Source organism: Populus nigra, chromosome 6 (genome assembly GCF_951802175.1).
Source record: "Populus nigra chromosome 6, ddPopNigr1.1, whole genome shotgun sequence".
Classification (NCBI taxonomy): Eukaryota; Viridiplantae; Streptophyta; class Magnoliopsida; order Malpighiales; family Salicaceae; genus Populus; species Populus nigra.
The window spans coordinates 4,156,889-4,179,084 of record NC_084857.1 but is presented as its reverse complement, the minus strand read 5'-3'; the positions used below and the strand labels follow the sequence as shown (position 1 = coordinate 4,179,084).

At 34.5% G+C, this 22,196-nt stretch overlaps 3 protein-coding genes across 5 annotated transcripts; 1 reads left to right on the top strand and 2 right to left on the bottom strand.

The window, feature by feature from the left end:
- Positions 1-2,012: 2,012 nt before the first annotated feature.
- Positions 2,013-5,296, bottom strand: LOC133697766 (high mobility group B protein 1-like). Of its 2 annotated transcripts, none has more exons than XM_062120526.1 (8): positions 5,141-5,296; positions 4,509-4,581; positions 4,211-4,339; positions 4,065-4,122; positions 3,911-3,955; positions 3,350-3,430; positions 3,162-3,263; positions 2,013-2,370 (listed from the first exon to the last, which is right to left on the bottom strand). In XM_062120526.1, exons 2-8 carry the CDS (start codon positions 4,577-4,579, stop codon positions 2,326-2,328), a joined length of 531 nt encoding a protein of 176 aa, XP_061976510.1. In that variant the 5' UTR covers positions 4,580-4,581; positions 5,141-5,296; the 3' UTR covers positions 2,013-2,325. The 2 variants fall into 2 exon arrangements, with proteins under 2 accessions (XP_061976510.1, XP_061976511.1); XM_062120527.1 differs by lacking the exon at positions 5,141-5,296 and adding an exon at positions 5,079-5,130.
- A 3,730-nt stretch (positions 5,297-9,026) lies between these two features.
- On the top strand, positions 9,027-12,418 carry LOC133697878 (protein yippee-like). Of its 2 annotated transcripts, XM_062120690.1 has the most exons (6): positions 9,027-9,184; positions 9,327-9,452; positions 10,981-11,024; positions 11,707-11,815; positions 11,902-11,957; positions 12,047-12,418. In XM_062120690.1, exons 2-6 carry the CDS (start codon positions 9,357-9,359, stop codon positions 12,132-12,134), a joined length of 393 nt encoding a protein of 130 aa, XP_061976674.1. In that variant the 5' UTR covers positions 9,027-9,184; positions 9,327-9,356; the 3' UTR covers positions 12,135-12,418. The 2 variants fall into 2 exon arrangements, with proteins under 2 accessions (XP_061976674.1, XP_061976675.1); XM_062120691.1 differs by lacking the exon at positions 9,027-9,184 and having other exon boundaries at positions 9,224-9,452.
- Positions 12,419-15,079: 2,661 nt separating this feature from the next.
- Positions 15,080-20,557, bottom strand: LOC133697239 (arginyl-tRNA--protein transferase 2-like). The gene is made up of 6 exons (XM_062119681.1): positions 20,216-20,557; positions 19,630-19,668; positions 19,347-19,497; positions 17,825-18,934; positions 16,213-16,543; positions 15,080-15,429 (listed from the first exon to the last, which is right to left on the bottom strand). Exons 1-6 carry the CDS (start codon positions 20,364-20,366, stop codon positions 15,319-15,321), a joined length of 1,893 nt encoding a protein of 630 aa, XP_061975665.1. The 5' UTR covers positions 20,367-20,557; the 3' UTR covers positions 15,080-15,318.
- Positions 20,558-22,196: the final 1,639 nt, after the last annotated feature.

The following is a 22,196-nucleotide window of genomic DNA, read 5'->3' as shown; positions in this document are numbered from 1 at the left end:
AAAAAATAGTAGGCTTATGGGTGCCCTAGCCCCTAACAATTGCTGTGCATGGTTTGGAAATTGATCTCATTCTCCCCGCCTAGTAAATATTGAAACAGTCAACCATGATTCAGCTTCCTTTTCAATTAATTATATAATTCCGCCTGAAAAGGATAAATTAAGGAATGATTTATAACACGAAGACAAATTAGAAGCAACTGAGTTTATATAAATAAATTTAAAACATAAAGATAAATTGAACAAATTAACTAGCATACGTACGGTACGTGTATGCATGAATCACTGCGACCAAGTTCTGACATCATCAAGAACAAAAGGGTATTTCGTTACGTATCAACAACTCGAGGCCTTAAATTCCTCTTGAACTGGCATCATAGCATGACTAGTGCTGGAGATCATGCAATACAAACCGTGAACAAGAAGATTTGAGTTATGTGTATTATGTGCTAAACCATGATTAACAGAAAAACAAAAGCTAATTAAAGCATGGCATGATTAAAATCATGTACCAAAACACAAAAACGACATCTAATTGGTTTCATGTGGGAATTGTGGGCACCTATACCTTAATTTTTTGTGCTTTCCTTTTCTAATATTCAACTTGTTGCTTTTTAGTGTTGATAATGATAATGATGGGCAATTGTACATAGTCCACTTGGGCGTGTCCCTCGCGAACATGTGACCATCACATTTCTTTAACTTTCCTGTGACATGTTCCGACATGACAAGTATAAATCATGCTTCCATCTCAATTCCTTTTTCTTTACAGCCCATGAAAACTACATGGTTTTGATAGATAGAACTGGACACTGCTATAAAATAAAGCTCCGAGGGACGGGCAGATTGCTATTTTAATTAGTGACAGGTGTGGGTAGTGAAAAAGGCATCGTTGCGCAATTGAACCCATACAAATACATCGATAGATTTTTAAATCAGTTTCATATTGAAAAGGAGAGGAGAATAAAGGAATGGCTTGGATCCAAGAATTTTTCAGAGATTAAATTGCATGTACTATTAATCCCACATAAATGGCTACAGCAATGCACTGATGAGAGAAGGAATCTGTGCTTTCTTTTTTACGATCAACTGCAGCAGTTCTTTTTCTTATTCTTTTTTGTCAAGTCTCGTTATTACATAAACTTTTATAGTAATATAAAAACTTCTCTATCTAAGAAAATAACATTGTGCTCTTGCTCCTGGATTGGTGGTTTAGATCTGGTCCACTTAAATCTGCCCAGAGGGCTTCTTTCGGAGCCCAAAACTAAACACGCCCTCCACGGTCCCATTGGAAATTCAGATAATTTCTCACTTCTGCAATTGATACAAATTAATACAGAATTTATAGTTTTCAAACCAAAATCGCTATAAATTCTTTATATGATTCTAGCTTCAATCAGCTTGCCCGGCTTGAAAACAAGAAATTCTGTAACAATGCGCGTCCTAACCAGCAGCAGAAGTGAGCAAAAACCCTACTTGTCATGATAGGCACTAGAGGTTATAAAGAAGTCCTAGAGTTGATACCCGTACGTAAGAGAGATGTAATAAGCAGCATTTTGTCCCATTTTTTGAACAAGACAGTTTTATGAAATTTAATGCCCGATTATCTGCAATGATTAGAGACAAATCAATCGCAATTTAACCTACACATCAAAGCTTGCGGTTCGATTCTGATTCAGTCAAGCAATTGCATATTAGTTGTAGAGATGAGCTGCTCGATCTGGATCAATGGTAGAAGTTACCACAGGAGACAGCGGGTGAACTACTTTTCCTGGCATTGTTGGCCACTTGAGATACTTCGGCAAATAGGACACGGACAGCCACAACATCAGTCCTAAAACTACCAAGTACAAAGATAGTAGGGAACTGGTACTTGCGTTGCAGTAAATTGCAGGAAAAAAAATCATTTATGTACTTATAGCTGGTGGTAAATATGATTGTTTACCATGGACTGCATTTAAGAAATCCAGAAAAGAAAACCCCTAGCAGAAGCAGTGATGCCCGTAGCCCACATATTTACAAAACATAAATTCTATTGATTGCTTTTCTTCTTCAAACATTACTGAATTCCCAGATAGCATACAAAAGCATGACGCATTTAGTTCTCAGAATCCATTAATGATTCAACTGAGATAGTTAGATACACGCGTGGTAAATATACGAGTAAACCTTACATGACTGCTTGGCAGCACCGAGAGCAGAGAAACTTCGGCCCGTTTCAGAAAACCACCACCACAGACATGACATAACCTGAACGTATCACTTACAAAGTCTAGGATTTTTGGCCTGGATCAATCACAAGCCTAATCAGCCCACATGCCCACTTGATCAGTCATCTTCATCATCATCGTCACCATCGTCATCCTCATCCTCCTGAAGAAGGAAAAATCAACTTATATTAGGACTGGTTAGGGAAAAACATGATAAGTAGGAAAGAATGAAAATACAATCATTCGATCAGAAATCGAAGACTAATAGTCAGCAGAGAGGACATGTCGGTCACTATCAGCAGGAGCAAAGAAAAAATGAAGTAATGAACTGAAAACAAGCTAGATAAATTCCCAAACTCATGAGAACAAGGAAGATAAAACCATCCCAAAATCATCAACCGCTCTATCATGGGCTCAGAGCATCTATCTGTGATTCTATTCAGTGAAACTAATCATATGAAGATTTGACGAATTCAGGGAAATCTAAAACGAATAATCCAATCCTAAGAGCCTAAAGAATATTAGCACATGGAACAATGAGGTCCTCGATCTAGCTTGTCCAGTTGTTGACAGGAATGCCAGTGCACGAACATTCTCGTGTAAAAAGAATCAACAATTAGTTCTCTTGGACTGGAAAATACCTTTGTAATTTTAATGGGACTTGGGCCCCGCCGCACTACCGAACACTCAGAGCAAAGGTCTAGCCTCTTTGACTAGGAGGCATCTAAAGTAACAATGAACTTGGACAATGGATTGAACTGGTGTATAACAACGAATTTAGATGTCTGGATTATGGTGCAAGTGAGCATGCTCAAGGCACTGGCTAATCCAATGGAAAGCATACTCGTGGGTAAATTCTTCACTGCCGGGATGGAAACCCAGTGCATGTGCAAGAGTTGCAAAATATTCCACACATTAGTTAGTATGAGACATCAGAGGCTGACAAAAGATTACCTCATCACTCTCGTCATTTTGGCCATTGACTTCAGATTTGGACTTGTGAGATTGTTCGATGTTGTCATCGTCATTATCGTCATCATCACCATCATCCGTATCCTGAGAGGAGCATAATGTAGTCCTGAGGCTGGGGAAATAATGCAAGTCCATTTGATTCTGAAGAAAACAATGCAAAAATATTTCACCTGTTTTTTATTGTAAGCTGTCATTAGCTTTTCATAGTCTGATTTTCGTTTTGCTGCTTTAGCTTCATATGGAGCTTTCTCCTGCCAAATCCCAGTCCAATAGAGGAACAGGTAAGAATGCAATCGGCATGGCAATTGTACAGCTAGGAAGCAATCAGCAGACAGAGATTTGAACTTAATAAAAACTGAAAATACCCTTTGGACACTAGTTATTTTGACCAATTCAAACAATCATGTATGTATGTGCACATGCCCAACTTGCAACATCAGTCAAGGGAAGCACATCTGAATCCCACCTCAGCCCTTTTAAATCTTCAGGCCCTAGCAGTACTGACATCTAGGGGCCCTGCAGTCTACACCACACTGGAATTGGCGTGGCCATGCTAACAAAGTTCCAGATTCATCGAACATGTGCTTGGTGCACGGCCAGTTCCAGTGGGAACCACAGTGCCAGGTTTATGCAGCACCTTAACAAACAGAATCGACAGGATTGTTCGAGTAAAAGTATTCTATTCAGGCAAGGGCAGCACAATTCATTCAAAGAAAGATTTTAGGACTTACTGCAGCGGACAAGGATTTCCACTTCTCTCCTCCGGCTTTCCCCACCTTCAAACACATGATCCAGCAATCAAAATTTCAGTCAACATAAATCTATCAAAGCAACTAAAAAACAATTCACGATCTAAGAAACACGTTGTGTTCATGAGCTGCTTACAGCTGACACAGCCTTCACATTGGGGTGCTCTTGTTTGTATACCTTCCTGAACTCTTCTCTGCAGTGTGTTACATTGCATAACCATGAGGTAATTTTCAAATTTGATATCATAATTACTAAACCATCTCAAATTAGGAGTGTCTTACAGAAAAACAAAGAAAGCACTAGGAGGCCTTTTGGGTTTGTTAGGGTCCTTCTTGGTGATTTTTTCTTTCTTGACTCGTTTCTTGCTACTCTCATTAGCCTTTAGAGCTGCCTTTCGCTTTCCAATCTTCCTGAAAGAAGAAATGCGTACACCACAAAAACACACTCAGAATCCATACCATATAACCCAGTTAATGAATGAAAAAAACGGATAAAAGCCGCATGATTTATATATCAGGTTGTTTAAGGAAAGCAAGGAATGAATTAGTTATAAATCTCAGGGAAAAAAAAACAGATTACCTGTCCTCAACCGGGAGTAATACTTCCTTCTTTTCCGTCCTTGCTGTCCCCTTGCCCTTGGCAATTTTCATGGCTATTACCAACATTTAAAATTCATATTATTTAACTAAAAATCATTCTACTTTACTCAAACCTCACTAACCTAGTTGGCAGATTAAGAAAACGGCTACAACAGTTCAAATCAAGTTTCAAAAATTTTAAGCCTTTTTTCTCTCTCTCTTTGCCAAAAAGAAGTAACTTGTTTTAACAAAGCATGCGCACTTTGGCAACAAGAAAGCTTCTGGTTGATGCTTACAAAATTTAAGATATTAATTTAAGGACCAACAAAGCTTAATTCCATTTTCTAGGAAACTAAAGCATAAGCTATAAAGTTCCAAGCTTTGTTTTCTTCACCCATATGAAAACACAAAGGATAATACGGTACACGAATTAAGACACGAGCTAACAAAAAATCAACTAGCAAAAATCAATACTTTAAATGATCATGAAAGGAAAAAAAACTCATCTGGGAAACGAAAAACTGAATAAAAAACCAATCAACAACTAATGAACCAGAATCAGAAATTATACCAGAACTGTTGTTCAAACAAAAAAAAAAAGAAACTAAGAACAAGCTAGAGAGGAACGCATACCTCTTTAATTAGTGGAAGAGAAACGAACGACAACAAAGGAGTACGAATAACAAAAGCAGAGCCAGAAAAACAGTCCTAAAAAGTAAGGAGAGAGATGCCAAGAAGATATTTGTACCGAGGACCAATGAGTGAACACGTGGAAACTTTCTGACAGAACTTGAAAATGACTAAAATGTTTTCGGGCTATGATCCAGTTCCAGGGGAGGATCCGAAGTGGCTCGCTTATTGGGTTTTGATTGGTTAAGGTGATGTCTAGTCTCCGAGTCAGAGTTTTGAACAGTAGAATCTACTTTCAGGTTTGTTCATCACAACAAAAATCTACTTCAGGTTTTGTTTATTTATTTATTTATTTATTTGTGGTGTCTATCAGGTAAGAATAGCTCTCCGGTATTTGTCTGTCTTATGCTCATTGGGAGTGAGTTATGGGCCTTGTGGCCTGCTTCCATTTGAGGCAGTGAAGAACTTGGAGGTCTTGAAACTTTTTCCATTTTCCCATCAGGCCGTTCACGGGCACTTTTGTTTTGAAATACACCCAATGATTAATGCTATATTAATATATCTAATGATGAGCTGGGAACTTATTCATCTTTTTTTAGATTCCATGTGTATTTATACTTTTGATGATAATTCCATGCATACAAGAAAAATAAATAGATATTAAAAAAACTAAAATGTACAAGCTTGTTCGCTTTTTAGGGAATGGTTATATAAAAAAGCGAGGAACTTTTATGAAGAGCATATAAAAAGCGGGAGCTTTTTCAATCTTCCAATCCTAGGTCACGGCCCCTTCAACCTCCTTGGCTCGCCCCTCAGTATATCAACTCTTACAATTACAGAATCCATTCAAGCCAGAAAAGACTTCTGGTTAAAAAGAGGAGGCGGGCTTCGTTATTGTGATTGCATGATATATATATATGTGTGTGTGTGTGTGTGTGTGTGTGTGTGTGGTTCAATGGGTTGTTGGATATTTAACGGATTTTTTTGAATTCAAAATCGAATTAAGTGCATAAAGATGAAGTTCACCTAGCTAGGTCACCTCATAAAACTGCGCGCAGTGTGGGAGGACGCCACCTTAAATTTTATTCCAATTTATCCCAATAGCTAGCTTCGAGTAATGTTGTCGAAGCCAGCAACGATTTTCAACCATCCAGCATCACCCCCTAGAAGAGGCCCATCAATTCTTGTTCACACTCGTCATATGACAGAAAACTTCGCTGTAATTTAATTTCAAAAACAAATAATCCATTATAAGGACAGGGACACTTCCATTGGGACCCTCTCCTTGCTGCACCCATCCATGCTGTTGCCATGTCCTCTTTTCTTGGGACCCCTAGTGATAAGGGGAGGATAAATATGGGAGGATGAGAGAGCATTTGAGCAGGCCGAGTCTAGCCATCTGGGCCCGGGATAAAAAAAAAATATGGGATTTTTTTAAGAAAACACACTTAGGATAAATATGGGAGTTTTTTTTAAACCATGCACCATCATCAGCCATACGCTGAGGTTTTTGAGCTGCGGAGGTTTAGAGAATTCAAACTTATCCGTGGAAAGTAGTTGATGCTGGATGCTCCTGTGCCGTTACTCTCGAGGATCTCGCGGCTGTTCCATGACAAAACGCAACAAAAATACATACAATTAGATACTAACTTAAATATATGACAATTCTCAAATCCTTTCAAATAAGACTTTTATATATATAAAAAAAGATATCAAGAGATCATTCTCCCGGAGAGTGAATTTAATTGAAAGAATTAACTCATAATCTGAAAAATTATATTTCTAAGCATTTTAAATTTTAAAATATCAAGTGAATTTAATTAAATAAACACTTGATTAAACCATAATTCAATCATAAAAAACCATATTTCAAAGTATTTTGAATTTTGTAACATCATCAAATATATAATGTATTTAGATGCTATCATGTTTTTTTTTCTTGTTTGATTACGTATGTTTATCATATTTAAATTATTAAATTGAAGTTAAATATATATAGTTTTAGTATATTTTATTAATTAATATTTTTTTTTCTCTCGTCAAACTTAAACCATCAAATTCTTCATAAGAAAAAAAAGAGATTTTGAGATTGGTCTGCTCTCTTCGAAACGTGAGAGGAGGTTGCCCGAGAAGAAACAACAACAAAAACTAATTTTCTTCTTATTCGTGTCTTCTAGCTATCCAAGCGAAAAAAAAATGACAGTATTGATGATGATAACAACAGTTTACTGACGTTGACTACAATAGTGTCAGTAACTATATAATAATTCATTAAACAGATTAATTGAGGGGTCATTGTACCTTGGCCAGCCACTTCCTTTCTCCTTCACCGCATTGATATGGATTGAGGTGATAGTAATTGAGTGCATTGAGTTCCAAAGGAATGCCGAACTTGACCCAGAGAAAAGGCTATATCCTGGTGGCTACTTTGATCCTCTTGGCTTGCCATCTGATCCTGAGAAGAAAGAACCTTCAACTGGCAGAGATTAAGCATGCTAGGCTAGCTATGGTGTGGCCGTCAGTATTATATTTGGCGTTCAAGCTGCTCTAAACGTAAAAGATCCCATCAGCTATACAATATTATATTTAGCAATTGATCTCTATAGTTCTATACGACCTCGTTCCATCAGCTTCGTGGCTGCCTTCAATTAACAATTGATCTCTATAATTCATCACAGTTAATGAGACACTGTTCCTTTTCGAATCCTACTTGGACATGCTACAAATTCATGTTTCGTTGCTCGAAAAAGAAGAGGAATAATGATAAGTTTTATGTTTCGTGTAACACTGTTACGTACTTGGCGATCCTTTGTAATGGTTAGTGCCTGGTAATTACTAATCATCGTTTCGCTGCTGCTGCACAGTACCACAACAAATCAATAGACCTCGCTGCTGACCATTTTCTGTTGTGGTTGATGGAATATTTGAAATGCTAAGTCTGGTACGGGAGAGTATGATTTCATGAGCTGGTCTCACTATAAATTCCATTTGCATTTATCATCTGAGATCTCTCTTAAAATGATGAGTTGGTCTGTTCATGATAAGGGTTAAGAATTTTGTTTATTTCTTCTCCCAGATTCGGAGGTTCAGCTTAGTTTAGATCGTACAAGCAACCGAATCCAGTGTTTGACTTGTTCGTGTCCAAACTGGGCAAGCGAGACCGCATTTAAGGGCCCGGGGCGGGCTAGCTTTTTGAGATAGGCCTGGCCTGGACTCCCTAGCGGCTAGCAGTTTTTATCCGCACGTATTCAAAACTCAAGTGAAGATTTTGGCTCCCAGACCATTCTTTTTAACAAAAAAACTTTCCTAGCGGCGAGCACCTGGAAAAGGCTCTTTTTAGCTCGAGATAAAAACCAAAATTGATTGAGATAAGCCTAATTAGCTCTGTCATGATATATGAAATGAAAGGCCGGCATTTAATTAACTGCTTGTTACAAACTAAGTTTAAATTAAGTTTTTTTAAGTGAACTGTGTGCTGTTGATTTTATTCCGATTTAAACAATCTTAAATACCACTTGTTGGAAGCTCGTTCTTGTTAAGTTTTTTTTTTTCAGGTTTATGTTATTTTAATTTTAATAGGTTTTTTTTTTAAGAAAACAAATCAATGAAAAACGAGAAATTATATATATATATATATATATATATATATATATATATATATATATATTAACCAATATTAGCGTTATCCACGTGGAAGTCTTTTAAAGTACATCGATCCCAGTCATCTGATTAATATTCGGAGAACTGGAAATGTACTTAACTATAAATTAGCTAGAGTTTTATTCAAGTATTTCTTTCCAATTTAATATCTACCGATAGTTAATGAATCACAATAAATAAAATAAATAAATAAAATAATTAAGCATTTGCAGTATTTGTTTTAAAAAAGGAAAAGAACCGTAGAATACACGTCTTGTCAGCTTTCCACTTTTAGCAGAAAAGGGTAATATAACGGTGGATGGCTTCTCCTCTCCTCTCCTACCGGTCTACGTTTCTTATATAGCATGCAATAACAACAACTCTATTTCGAAGCAAACACTGAAAGAGGTAGCCAATCCAATCTATCAAACTCGAAACATTAATATTAACGATTCTGTCTTCTTTTGTTTTCTCTATTAAGGAAAAAAAAGTCTTCTTCTACTCTCAATCTAGATTTTGAATTCTCTCAACTGACCCAATAAATCTAAAGATTTTTGTTGAAGGATCTGTTTGTGAGGACATGGGCAGGCTGTTTGTAGAGAGTCTTGAAGGGAGGATCTATAGTTGCAAGCACTGCAGGACTCATCTTGCTCTTTATGATGATATTGTTTCAAAGGTAGCTTCTTTTTTTTACCTTTCACTGCTTGAATTCTATCTGTTTCGTGATTATTTCGTGGAATTTTTATCTGGGTTTTCGTGAATTTGATTTGTTGTTGTGAGAATTATGGGTGCTTCTTTGATGATCGCCTGTGCTGAAGTTATGATGATCCTAATTCATCTTATCGTAAGAGGTTTTGTTTGTTTGTTAGACATGAAGAATGGGTTGGATTAAATGAGGAGGTTTTGGATTGGTCATTTTATTGACATCCAATTTTCCATCCATCAGGAATGTATTAAAAAAATTTAAAGATTATTAAGCAGTATTGGTGCATTTGAGTTTATTGATCAAACTGATGCTTAATCGGTGAACTCCTTTTGCCTCAACTTGATAAATGAGGAGTAGATGATGCTGCAAGTGGAGAAATCCTTACCTTTCGATTTTTAAAACTGTCAAATAAGCACCAAACTGTACTATTTAGGATCTTAAGTGGGCTAGGCTGTGACTATACGTTGTTTTGGAAGCTTGGTAATGCTTCACTTCTTGCGCCATTTAGATTTCTGCACTTGATGCCGTATCTGGATTTTAAGAGAATTTCACTTTTGTGTGATCTATTTATGGCAAATATAATTCGTTTCACAGTTGTTTTTGGTTTGTCATTGAAATTGTTTCCTAATGTGGTGGGTGTATGCATATCTTTTTGTTTTGCACTCTGTGATGATTATATATTGCAGGCATTCTCAATGATTTTTTTGTTGTTCTGGTTTGTGATTGAATTTGTTTCTTAAAGTGTTTTTTTCCTCTTCCTGATATTTGAGCTTCACTAAACGTCTAGCTGCTTAGATGTTATATCCTCTTAGGTATTGAGAAAATTTATAAGGCATACAACTGAAATGGTATATATTCCATTTTGTTTATAAACGGTTCTAACTATTTCTCTGCTTGGCTTAAAACCGTACTGCTATGAAGTAACCAGCCATGTGTGGAGTTTGGCAACTTCATGCTTGGATGGCATATTATGTGTATTAAAAACATTTTTAGTAAATGGCGAGGTTATCTCTCCAAGCCATTTGCAGAAGGAACATCCTATAAGTTTCATGAATGATGTTCTCATGTAGCATGTAAACTTGGGAGGGCATCCTTGTCCATAAAAAGTGACTGATTTGTGGATGCTTTGATCGATCAAGTAGCTCATGTGGTCTGTGTCATCAAGGTTATTACTGTACCACTACCTTTGGACTCAGATATCGTCATTCTGCACACGTACACTAACACTGTATATTTGCATGTCTATAAGTTGTCTCAAGGATTATAATATGACTGTAGGTAAGCCCTTAAGTGAGATCACATATAGCAGTTTTCAATGGTTTCTTAAATGTCAAGATGAAGTTTGGATAGTAATATGCTTTACATATTTCTTGAAGATAACTCAGCATTTTGGGCTGCATTTTCCTGTCATTTTTTTCATTCTGTCCAAATGTCGTTTGTAGTTTTCATGGGACGCAAATGTTCTGACTGCATGTTTTGCCTCTGCTCTTTTATTCAGTCTTTCCACTCCAGGCATGGGAAAGCTTATCTCTTCAAGAAGGTGTAAGTTTTTCTTGATTTTGGGATTGGGGCACCTTTTATACATGTTAAATCTGGAGCTAATTCCATGTTGGACCAACCTTAAATTTTGCCAAAACCACAAGACGCTGTTTGAACATATTGTACAAGTGCCTTATTTGTCTTTGTGAGTGATGCTGTTTGAAGGTAACATCTGAACTAGGTTTTGATATATATGTGGCCCATCTGGTCCTCTGTTGGTAGATATGCGCTTGGCAGAGCATGGGCTTCTAATGGGGGCGGGGTGGAAGGGGAGTGGAGAGCTAAGATCATGGCAAACTTAAATGGTAAAATACTAGATGGCATCTTTAGTCTAGGCGGGCTATGCTAAACAACTTAGAAATTAATCTAAAATTTGCATTCAAATGCATGTTTATCAACTGAGAAGTGAATCATAATCACGCATCAGGCATCAAACTGTTTGTTATCAATATGCTATTATATTCTGAGTATCACTGAACAGAGCAAGAGAGATGTATGTCATGATGGGCTGCCTGCAGGTATCATGTTTAATCATTTGAGTTTGCTGAATGGTGAACTAGATTGATTATGGATGATCTTCAGAGCATCCTCAGAATGATTGTTTCTTGCTACAATGAGTCAGAAGACATTATATATTCTCACTTTTTTACCTTTCATATATAAATCATCTTACTTTGAATGGCAGAGTGAACGTCTTTGTGGGAGAGAAGGAAGAGAGAATCATGATTACCGGGCTGCATACTGTTGCTGACATTTTCTGTGTCGGGTGTGGATCAATTGTGGGCTGGAAATATGTAAGATAGATGGCAAAGATTTGAAAAGAATCCAATGTTTTTGAATGTTTCTTGTTGTGACTATTTATTTGGACGGTTTCTTTCAGGAGACTGCACATGAAAAGAGCCAGAAGTACAAGGAAGGAAAATCTGTCCTTGAGCGGTTAGTAGAAAACTATAGTAGGAGAAAGTTATGATTCTGGATTGAAATGATCCTGTAAATTAAGGTTTCGTTGATTTGTTGTTGAGCAGGTTTAAGGTGTCTGGTCCTGACGGAAGCCATTATTGGGTGAATCATGAACACCACCACATTGGTGGAAGCGATGCAGATGATGTTTGATTATCCATCTTGTCGTTTCGAGTTGTACATACTTCTCTCTTCTGATGTTCCTGGTTTAGCTATGAAAAACTGAAACCATCATTTGGACAGCTCTTTCAACTAGCTTTCAATAATTGATTCCAAATTTGGAATGTTGATTCTGATGAATCCATTCCCAGTTTCATATGCCAGTTCATGTGCGTGACAGTTGTTGAATCTCTTATTGCAATTACAAGGGTGATTTGCTGGTATAAATCAACCCTGTGATTGTTCATTGCATAAGCAAGATGTTGTCTTCTTCTTTCCTTTGCTCTTCTTCTTTTTTCCGTGTTTGTTGGCCAGGTACACTATCTGTGATAATAAATTAATCGAAGGGGTCCGGTAAAAAAAACAATTGAATGTCTCGCAGCTGTCCTTAGCACATTGCAACTTATGTGGTTAGATATGAATTGCGAATGCCTCCTATGGTTAATTTTTAAAATACTTTTTATTTTTAATATCAGTACATTAAAATAATTTAAAAATACTAAAAAAAAATTAATTTAAAGTAAATAAAAAAATAAAAAAATTAAATTTTTTCAAAAGAACTTTTAAAATGCAAAAACAAACATGAATTATATATATATAAAAAATTACTTGATAGAATAAAATAAAATAGTTTTATTTTAATTATACTAAAAAAAATAATGACAGCAGATGGATTATATTAAAAAAAAGTGATGTAACTTAATTTCTAACTTATTAAAGGGCATGTTTAGAATTGTGGTAACGATTGTGGTTTAAAGTGTTTTTCATTTAAAAATATATTAAAATAATTTTTTTTGTATTTTTTTAAATTATTTTTGAGATCAGCACATCAAAACAATTTGAAAACATTTTAAAAAAATTAGCAAAAAAAAATTAAAAATTGACTCTAAATATGAAAGGATGGAATGAGTAAAAAAAAACCTAAAAATATCAATTTGATTCCCCAAGTTATCATGATAAAAATTATAAAAATTGTACAAACTCGCAATCCAAATCATAGAATCGAGATAACCTTATACAAAAAAACAAAAATCACAATGAAACTTTATAATATGGTTAGTTATGACTAGTGGACATGTGGTACACTACATGCTTGTATTTTTTTTTATAACAAATGATATTCAGTTGTTGCAAACACGTTTTAAAGAAGAAGAAAAAATTTGTGACTCGGGTCATAGATCTGACTAAATCAAATAAGTTAATTTTATTTTAATTAGAATATAAAAAAAAACAATAACAACATATCGATTACATTTTAAAAAAAATAATCAAGAATAAACAATGTAGCTCAATTTCTAGTACATTAAACATGAAAGGACATAATTTGGTAAAAAAAAGACCTAAAAAAATCAGTTCAAGTCAACTCGAGTTAGCATGACAAACTTGTAACTCTGATAATCAAAGTCGAGCCAACTTAATTTATCCCACCAAATTCATGGTCCAAGCCATGAGATTGAGATAATCTTATAGAAAAAAAATTATTGAAAATCACAAAGCTAATTTTTTTATATATATAAAAACCAATATCAGCCTACATTAATTTTTCCAACTCATGACTCGGCTCATTTGACCGAAAGTATCCTATTTAGAAAAACCATGAAACTCAATTCCTAATAATCAAATGTTAAAATATGAAATTAAAAAAAGAATTTGAATTGTAGAAAAGAATTTAAAATAAAAATAGCAATTAAAAGAATGAAGTTCAAAATTAAAATACAAAATAAATCTAACATTTGATTGAATGGTGAGGTTGAAAAAAAATCAATTTAGCAAAAAAATAAATATAAAAAATATGATCAAAATTGAAATAAAAAATAAAAATAATTTTTTTTATTGAATGGTGAAATTAAAAAGAAAATTTAATTCAATAAAAAGCTTGAAAAAACAAAATAAAAAAAATAAAGACCGAATTAAAAATAATAATATATGACATATTGAAATTGAATAATAAAATTAAAAAATAATTATAAAAAAACCAAGAATAACACTTAGAAAAAAAAAACAAGAATTGAAGTTGAAATAACAACAACAAATAAAATCAAGTTATAATTTTTTTTTAAAAAAAAAAATCCACTAGTAACGAACCACCTCACTAATTCCGACCTGCATCACAATAACAAGAGGAGGACATGATGCTTCATACAACACAACAAAAAAATATTTTTGGTTACTAAGAAGTGTTGTATGCACGGTTCAAAATGTTCAAAATACGCAAACCTCTCTCACACGTATACAAGTTAAAAAATACACAAACCTCTCACATATATACGAGTGTGAGTGCATTATACGCTCTTACTCCTCATTAAAGTATGTAAAAATATATATAAAAAAAAAAAACCAAATTGCATTGGTAACAACAAAAAACCAATGTGAAAGAAAGAAAAAAACCCATAATCGCATGTTTTAATTTTTTTTATTTAAAGAGTAAAATTATCATTTTAGAAAATATGAATTTTAAAATTTTAAAATTAGAGAAAAAAAACATATATACCTCGGTTAATTTTTTAACTGACTAAAAATTCCTAAAAAAAGACATAAATATCCATAACAAGCATTTGATTTTTTGGGAAGGACAATGACGTTATTATATTTTTTAGTAAAAAGCACAAATAGATCTATGTACACATCGTTTTCCAATGCACAATTAGCTTTTGTTAATACCTAACAATATGTAGAAGATCGAAGAATTAAAACCCGACATATTTCCTTGTCCAAAAAAAAAACAAAGAAACCTGTGCCAACTTATGTCATGTGGGATTGAGTGCTGTTATTTTATTTTTTTTAGTTCGACAAAATGCTATGATGATAATCCCCCTCGGAAGAGAACTAGAAGGGGTTCATCTCCTGACATTGGCAGAGCAAAGTGGGGCAGTGCAGAGGGAAAGAACTGAATTGTGAGAGAGAGAGAGAGAGAGAGAGAGAGAGAGAGAGAGAGAGTCTTGAAAAAACAAAACCCTCCATTTATTGCAGCGTTTCTCATTATTTAAGGCAAATAAATATCACAAACCTTTCATTCACCACAAGGACTATACTGCCGGAGAACACAAGACAGTCATTTAAACCACGGAATAATGATCTGGGGGGGGGAGGTGGTCATCATGCTGAACCCAGCTCTCGCAGTAAGATATCCATCTCTCATTGTGATGAGATGCAACAAATCCCTAGTGGAAGAACAGAATCATCCAAGTGAATAGACCATTCGTTCTGCCAGCTTTTCACCCACAACCCTCTTATATCTACGCAACTGGGACTCCAATCTCTCTCCAGGGCCAATAGCTGGTTGTAGATCCTGCAAGAATTATCACATGAAAATGGCTTAAAATGAAACACCAATTTTAAAGAATAATATCCCAAACTGCTTGTTCAACTTAATCAACATACCCCCCTCATTCAGGTTAATTTTTAAAGCATCACCCTAATTGCAGGACATGGCAACATTTATTCTGTTATCTTTTGTCAAGTTGATGTAAGAATCCTAATCATCCACTCCACAACTAAATACAGCTCGGATTTATGACTTAATTGTGAAAGTTTTCCATTCTAAATTGGCATAACTGAAACTAAGGAAAGAACACCATCATCTAATAAAAAAGTGAATAAACTTGTCTATGCCCTCTCGAATTCATTCTATTTTAGTTATCTATATCATTTGCAGCTACAATCAAAGGACCCAAGAAGTGTCTTAAATAGCATTGATTCAAAATTATCTTTACGAATGAAATAGGAATATTGTATCAGACAACTGATGCATCAATTACTTGTTTAATAAAACACATATCTTTTGAAGAGCAAATTTGTTAACAAAGGCATCTTATAGTCTATCACATTGACAATTTGATGAAATAGTATTTGAGTCGCACCCATACAAGAGGAATATTGGAAATGGTACTGAGATTTAAAAATAAAAAGAAAATGTCAGGTCATGCTAATTTTATTTCTCTGCATAACAGTGACGGGGATAAAGCTTCAAATAAAAAGTGAGCTAGCACATACAGATTACGCCATAAAACCATTCCCAAATTTAAGAGTTATGTTCCAGATCTTAAATCATAAAGAGAATTAAATTACATACCTTGTATCTCAATCTAGATCCCTTGAACCCAATTAAAATGTCACTGACATTACCATTTTCTATTTCAACTGATGTCTGACCAAAGCTATCTGGACCTGAATCATCATCATCGCTTTCAAATTCATCATCATCATCATCCTCCTCATCATCACCACCATCTATCAGAACATCATTAGAGTCTTCATTGTGGTTCTCATCACCCTGTACTTCCATCACATTCTCAGGGACAAGAGGTTGTGATGACTCTCCATTTTGTAATAGCACAAAATCTGACAAGACAACATATGGCTTTCTATCAAGCAAAGGTTGGGCTATATCAAATGGAACCCACCTGGATATAAGATATCAGCTCATCAGACCAAGAATAACCGGCAGACTAACAATCCAGTTCTATAATGTAAGACAAATATATATTTAAAGGATAGAAATGCAGGAAACCAAAAGTCTAGCCTCATAAATGCAACAGAAACTTGCAGTTTAAGCGTAGTATATGAGTTGAACACCCATAGATGTATTGGGGAGATCTGCACTGGGGAGTTACTTGGACATACCTAGGCCCGCATGCATGCACACATAAGGTTGAACACCACTTTAGGCCAAAAGCCTTCTTATAAATAAGCACCTCAAACTTCTTATTCCTAACCGATGTGGAATTCCTCATTCACACGTGGAACTCAACAACTCTCCCCCTCACATGTGAGTCTCTCTTCCACATCAAACACTACTCTTCCCATGGAAGCATCTTCACAATCCAAGTGTGGTGTCGCTAATTTCTTACTCAACCATGTAAGGTGGAGGAAACCATGGGAGTGCACACTTGCTCAACATCGGATGACAACAATGGGAGCTCAACTAACCACGCCACACTTGTCCCAATTGAACCATCAACTCTGATACCACTAGTAAGGGAGATCTACACTGGGCCATCACTTGGCCCTGTGTCTGGGCATGCATGAGTGAGGTTTTATACACAAGGTTGACACCACTTTTAACTCAAAGGCCAAGAATAATGGGTTTTGGGTTCATCTTATATATATGCACCTTAAATTTCTTATTCCTAGGCGATGTGACCTCACTCACATGTGGAACTCAACAAAATGGACTGAATTTGTTGAGCTCGAAAATATTGTGTATAATTTGTCAACAATCTTTTTGGCTATCTAACTTTTCTTTCTTTCTCTGATATGAACCATTTTCACGCATGTTCCCAGGCAGCCCAGGAGATTCTTTTTATGAACAGGTTCTAGATCATAAATGATAGGAGATAAATCGGGTGCCCTCGCTTATTTGAAAGCTTAAAATTTACCATAATACAACAACTTCTCAGACCACGGAACAAGCATCCTTGTTAAAAAGCAATGAGTTTCAGTTGATGTCAAAACAAATATTATGAAAAATGTTCTTAAATGATGACTTTAGGAAACTATTGAACCTTAATGCTCAAAGATATGCAACACATGTGGATACCAAAAAAAAACTCAGTGCATAAAGTAAAGGATATCGATTTAGATTAAGAGATCTGATATCATCGCACTAAAAGGAATCGCTATATTCTGGAATCCAAGTCCAAATAACAGTGACAGTAGTTTTTAGATTCAGGGGAGAGACTTACTGGTAACGAAGGGGACAGAGAAGTTCAGATGGGCAATATGCTGCTTTATATCTCATCTTACTGCAGGAATGAATATAATAGCCAAGATAATAATACTGAAGACTGGGACAGAGCACTTCATTCTCTTTCACCCAACCTATTTCTTGCAAGGCTGAATACTTGCCTAGTGAAAGAAAGGCAAAATCTGGATCCCAAAACAAATATTTACTTGACAAACATTTAGGAAGGATATCTATTACCCCAACAGCAACTAGCCGGCCATCAATTACATATTGCTGATGAAAGGAACCAAAACCACAAAGGGGGACTCTGCCATCACCAGTTGGTTGGACAGGTACCAAGGGAGTATCGACCAGAAACCTTCTATATGAGCTTTCAGAGACAAGATCCAGAGTATCATTATGCACATTTATCTGATATCGTCTATACAATGCAAACTCCTCCGGATCGAAGCTGGACCTTTTCAAACGGATCTCAAGCCTCCGTCTTTTTCCCTGGGGATGCACAGAGCTCTTCCTCAAAGAGAAGTCTTTCCTCTCTGTTGCAGATTCTTGGGCACCCAAAGCAATATGGCTATCTTCATTGGAAGAAACTTGAGTTGTTGCAGTATAAAAATTAATGTGCCCATTACAAGCTCTAATTGCCAGACCATTAGTGTTTGCTAATTGATCTAAAGAAGCAGCCAGTTTTTCAGCAATAATTTTCGGAGACAGAGGGTTATCTTCTGCACTTCGACTTGCATCCTTAGCAATTGATCGTGCCTGCCTTATAGTAGCTGCAATTTGAAATGCAATGTTGCTAGAGTACATGAGATCTTCTGCTCCTTCCACCAGTAGTTTTCTTTTGGCTTGTGAAACCTTTTTTACAGAAGCTTTTGGTAATTGAACACTGCAAGGAAATTGCCCACTTTCACTGCATGTCCGAATCACATTGTCAACTTGTTCTGACAAATAATTAGTAATGTGATCTCCCACATTTTTCTCCTTGTTTTTGTTGGACAAGGATTTCTTTGTCCCTGAGCTTGAAGCTTCACTACAGGCACTAGCAGAAATACAAGGGTGCTTCGTAGCTTCCACTGATTTTTTCACTTCCAATGTACCATCCACAAACCTAGGCACATAGCATTGTTACTACTCAATATGGAACTAAGATTTATGAACCAAAAGTACTTTAAACATAATTTAACCTGGGGATATCATACAAACAGATTAAAGCCTATGAAAAGGTCGATCTTTATAAGCCATTTCAAAAAATCTCAACACCTAGCAACTTTGGAAATCCACTAGATCAGTAACTCTAACGAAGGGCATCATAAACCTGATGCTTTCTGTGGACAACCATTACTCTGGACTCTGGAGAATGATTTGCTCAAATTTCTTAACAGCTTTTAATATTGACAGTGAAATTGTCTTCAACCTAACTGACAAATTGAAAGTCTATTTTTCATCTCTTGTACGAAGAAAAGATTGTTCAATAACAAACTGAGGATATCCATAGCTGAATTAAGACATAGAAGGCATACCTCTGCATTCTTTTAGACACTCGCTGTTGCTCCTTTGACGGAACAAAATCACTTGCCCTCAGACGGATGGTATAAGACGGGCAACAGGTTTTTTCCATCTCAGGTTTGTAAAGGAAAGAACCAGATCTTCTCCATCCCCTGTCAAGAAGGTCTGTCAAGGAAGCATTGGATTAAAAGAGGCAAATGAAATAAAGCTACCACCATTAAATTTAATAGTTATCACGTTGAAAAACAAAATACTATGAATAATGAGAGAAACTAGAAAGAAGCGTATCTTACTAACCTTGGTAGTCATCAACCGTTATGCTGTGTGCCCACAAACCTACAACAATATGGAAAATACAGGAAGAAAATTGTAAGTTTGATTTTCCATCAATTATATTCAGATGCAAAAAGTAAAAATAATAATAATAAATTAAACATGGAACTGCTCTGGTTTATATACATATAGCAAATCCATTTGTCACTTTTATAAATACGAATTAGAGCTATCATTACACGAATTCAAAACAGAAATCCATAATTCTGCGTAATGTAGCCTCTCTTTTTCCCCACACGCAAAAGAATATAGCAAATCACAACTTTTAACCATAAGCCTAAATTAGTTAACAAACAGTCCTTTCTAGTTCCAAGTTTGACCTCCTCGTCGCTGTAATCTGAACTGAGCTAGTATTTTGCTCAGCTGTAAAGCAAAACAGAAACATTGATCAACGAATTAGTTGATTAACTATATCCAGAAAAAGATTAAAAATATGAAAACAACCTGAATTAATCACAATAATAATGAAAATTAGAATCCAGGCAATGCAAGAGAATCAATAATTCGCCGATCGATTGATTGAAAAAAGAAGAAGAAAGAAAGCACACACCGTGAGAGACGCTAGTGCGAGAAGTGGATTTGCAATAACCACAGGAGCTTTTACGGCGGCCACAGTCAGAAACGACGGTTTCTCCACGATTGTTATTATCACCGCTGCTACTGCTAGTGCTCGCTTCGCTTTTCCTTGTCTTCCCTGCCATTCTCCCTTGCCAATTTCACGGCCAGCAACTCTGAAACGACCACGTTTATCTCTCTAGCTCGATCATGTATATCTTTTTCTTCGTCGATTTCAATTCTCAAAGATTCTTCCCTTTTTACTGGGTTTTTGTTTTTTGTTTTTTTCCGGGGATAAATAAACGAATACAGAAGTGAAAGAAGGGACACGTCAATGCAGCAACTTTGATATCCAACTTGTATAGTTTGTTTTTTGGTCCCTTTGTTTTTGAAATTTTATATATTTTGGCTACCTAACTTGTCTTTCACGGTCAGATATTCTGAGAATAATCCCGAGTGGCATCTGATTTTTACTTCTTATTCGATCACACCTCCATGTTTTTACTTTTCCTTTTTCTTTTTTTTTCCCAGCTTTTTCACTTGTAAAATGAGATCAAGGATGTGTATGTTTGTTAGGGGATAGGAAGTGAAGAATGAGTTATTTATTTTATTAGTTAGAGACCGATTTGATTTAAAATATGGATGTAGTTGTTTTGTAAAATATATTTTATTTAAATATATATTAAAATAATATTTTTTATGTTTTAAAAATTATTTTTGATATCAGTACATTAAAATAATTTGAAATAAAAAAAATTAAAAATTTTTAATTTTTTTAAAAGCGTTTTTGAAATGAAAAAATAAATAAGAATATATCTAGGTAAAATGTCAAAAATATTAATTTATTTTTTTATTATTTAGATCATTTTGATATTTTAATATTAAATTTAATATTTTAAAAATAAAAAAATATATTATTTTATATATTTTTAAATAAAAAATATTTAAAAAAAAATATTATCACCCTTAAACACTTAATGTACACTTAGTTAACACCTGTAAATAGATTTTGTTAGTAAAACAATTAGTATCCATCTCCCCCTCTCTTCAATTTTTTCTATATTCATCATTCCTTGCAAGCAACCCCCTTGTGTTACAACAAATAATAAACCTCTCTAATATATTAGGCAATGATTGAAATTGTGATGTTAAATGTTTGTTAAAATATATTTTTTATTTTAAAATATATTAAAATTCATTTTTTATATTATTTATTTTTTATATCAGCATGTTAAAATTATTATAAAATATTAAAAAAATATTAAAATTTTAATATTTTTATAAGTCAAAACCATTCTTGAAAATAATTTAAAAGCAGAAGCAGATGTTATATCAGATATTTTATAGGTGTGTAATTCGGTGTATTATGTTTTTTAAAAGTTTTTTTAATTGAAATTAATTAAAATAATATTTTTATATATTAATTATATTGTTTGGTTGATTTTTCAACTTAATATATATCAATTTAATTTTGTTATTTTATTATATTTGAAAATTTTAGTTGGTCCAGAATGTTAAATGTTATCTTTCAAAATTCGATAGGCAAATATAATTTCAATCAAACTATAGTATATTATTAGGGTAATTTTCCCTTCAATATATATAGCCAGGTATGATCTAGTTTGAAATTAAGGCTGAGCTTGTTTTTCATTAAAAAGTGAATTTTTTTTTCTTCAAATTTAGTGTTTTGAGTTTATTTTGATATACTGATATCATAAATGAATTTTTTAAAAAACATGTGTGTGTATAATGTATTTTCAGGTGAAAAGTACTTTGAAAAAATAATTTTTACCATAATTCCAAACACCAAATACCTTGATCATGTTTTATTGCAATATCTTAAGCTTTATACCCTAGGATGACGTTCTATTATATTTTGTGTATGTTTATAAATGCGGTAGAGGTTGCATTTCAAGATATTTTTATATCAGAAATATATTAAAATAATATTTTTTTTAAAATTAAATTTTAAAAAA